The 948-nt window shown below is 38.6% G+C and overlaps 1 protein-coding gene across 1 annotated transcript; it reads right to left on the bottom strand.

Moving 5' to 3' along the window:
- Window positions 1-237: 237 nt before the first annotated feature.
- Window positions 238-479, bottom strand: SARC_12667 (hypothetical protein; the record flags this gene model as incomplete). The annotated part of the gene is made up of 1 exon (XM_014293221.1): window positions 238-479. A coding segment is annotated over one exon (242 nt), but the record flags the coding sequence as incomplete, so codon positions are not given.
- Between the last annotated feature and the right edge of the window lie 469 nt (window positions 480-948).

Here is a 948-nt window from a genome sequence, read left to right as displayed (position 1 = left end):
TGGCCTCACATACATACATACATACATACATATATACATACAAACAAACATACACACATACATACATACATACATACAAATATACATACATACATACATACATACAATCATACATACATACATACATACATACATGCATACATACATACAAACAAACAAACATACATACATAAAAACATACATACATACATAAGATCAATTAGAAATATACACAAAAACAACACGCGATAAATATACCTCTTTTCTTTGGCTGTCACACCCTCTAGCAGAGACGCATGCTTAGCCCCAGCAACAGTCCGGCCCACCTTGACTCCCTCAACGGTCAATACCATGGCTGTGTGGCACTGTCTGCACCGTAAGCGTGTTGGACAACCCCTTACAACATTCTTAACCTTGTGAAGGTCATCTCCGCACTCGAGACACGTTACCACCCACACCCACTCGTTCATCACACAGTCATAGGCCATGCACCCGACGAGCTGAGTGGAGAGACGTGCGATGTAAGCAAAGCATGCGAGGTGAGGGGGCATATGCTGGCCTATGTCTGTTGGGTTGATATAGACTATACGGGGATAAGAAGCAGTGAGAAAGAAGATGTTAAGACATATTAGCCTTAGTCAGAGGTTAGTTGGGTTGTGTATGAACGGCGGGGTACGACTCGAACGGAAGCTAACTAGTTTATGGGAACTATCCATTGCAATTAATGCTGAGACGCTGTGAAGGAGAATAGTGTTAGAAACTGAAACGAAGTACATGCAACTATGGCCAGTGGTAGGTGCAGGCGTGGACGGGCAGAGTGCTGATTGGGGTATATAATATACACATACATATATATATACATACATATATACATATAATTATATATATATATATATATATATAAATATATATATTAATATATATATATATATATATATATATAGTAGACACACACATATATATATAGAG

The sequence above is a fragment of the Sphaeroforma arctica genome (assembly GCF_001186125.1).
Source record: "Sphaeroforma arctica JP610 unplaced genomic scaffold supercont1.2485, whole genome shotgun sequence".
NCBI classification, from domain to species: Eukaryota; class Ichthyosporea; order Ichthyophonida; genus Sphaeroforma; species Sphaeroforma arctica.
Note: the sequence above shows the minus strand (reverse complement) of the source record. Positions and strands in the feature narration are given on the sequence as shown.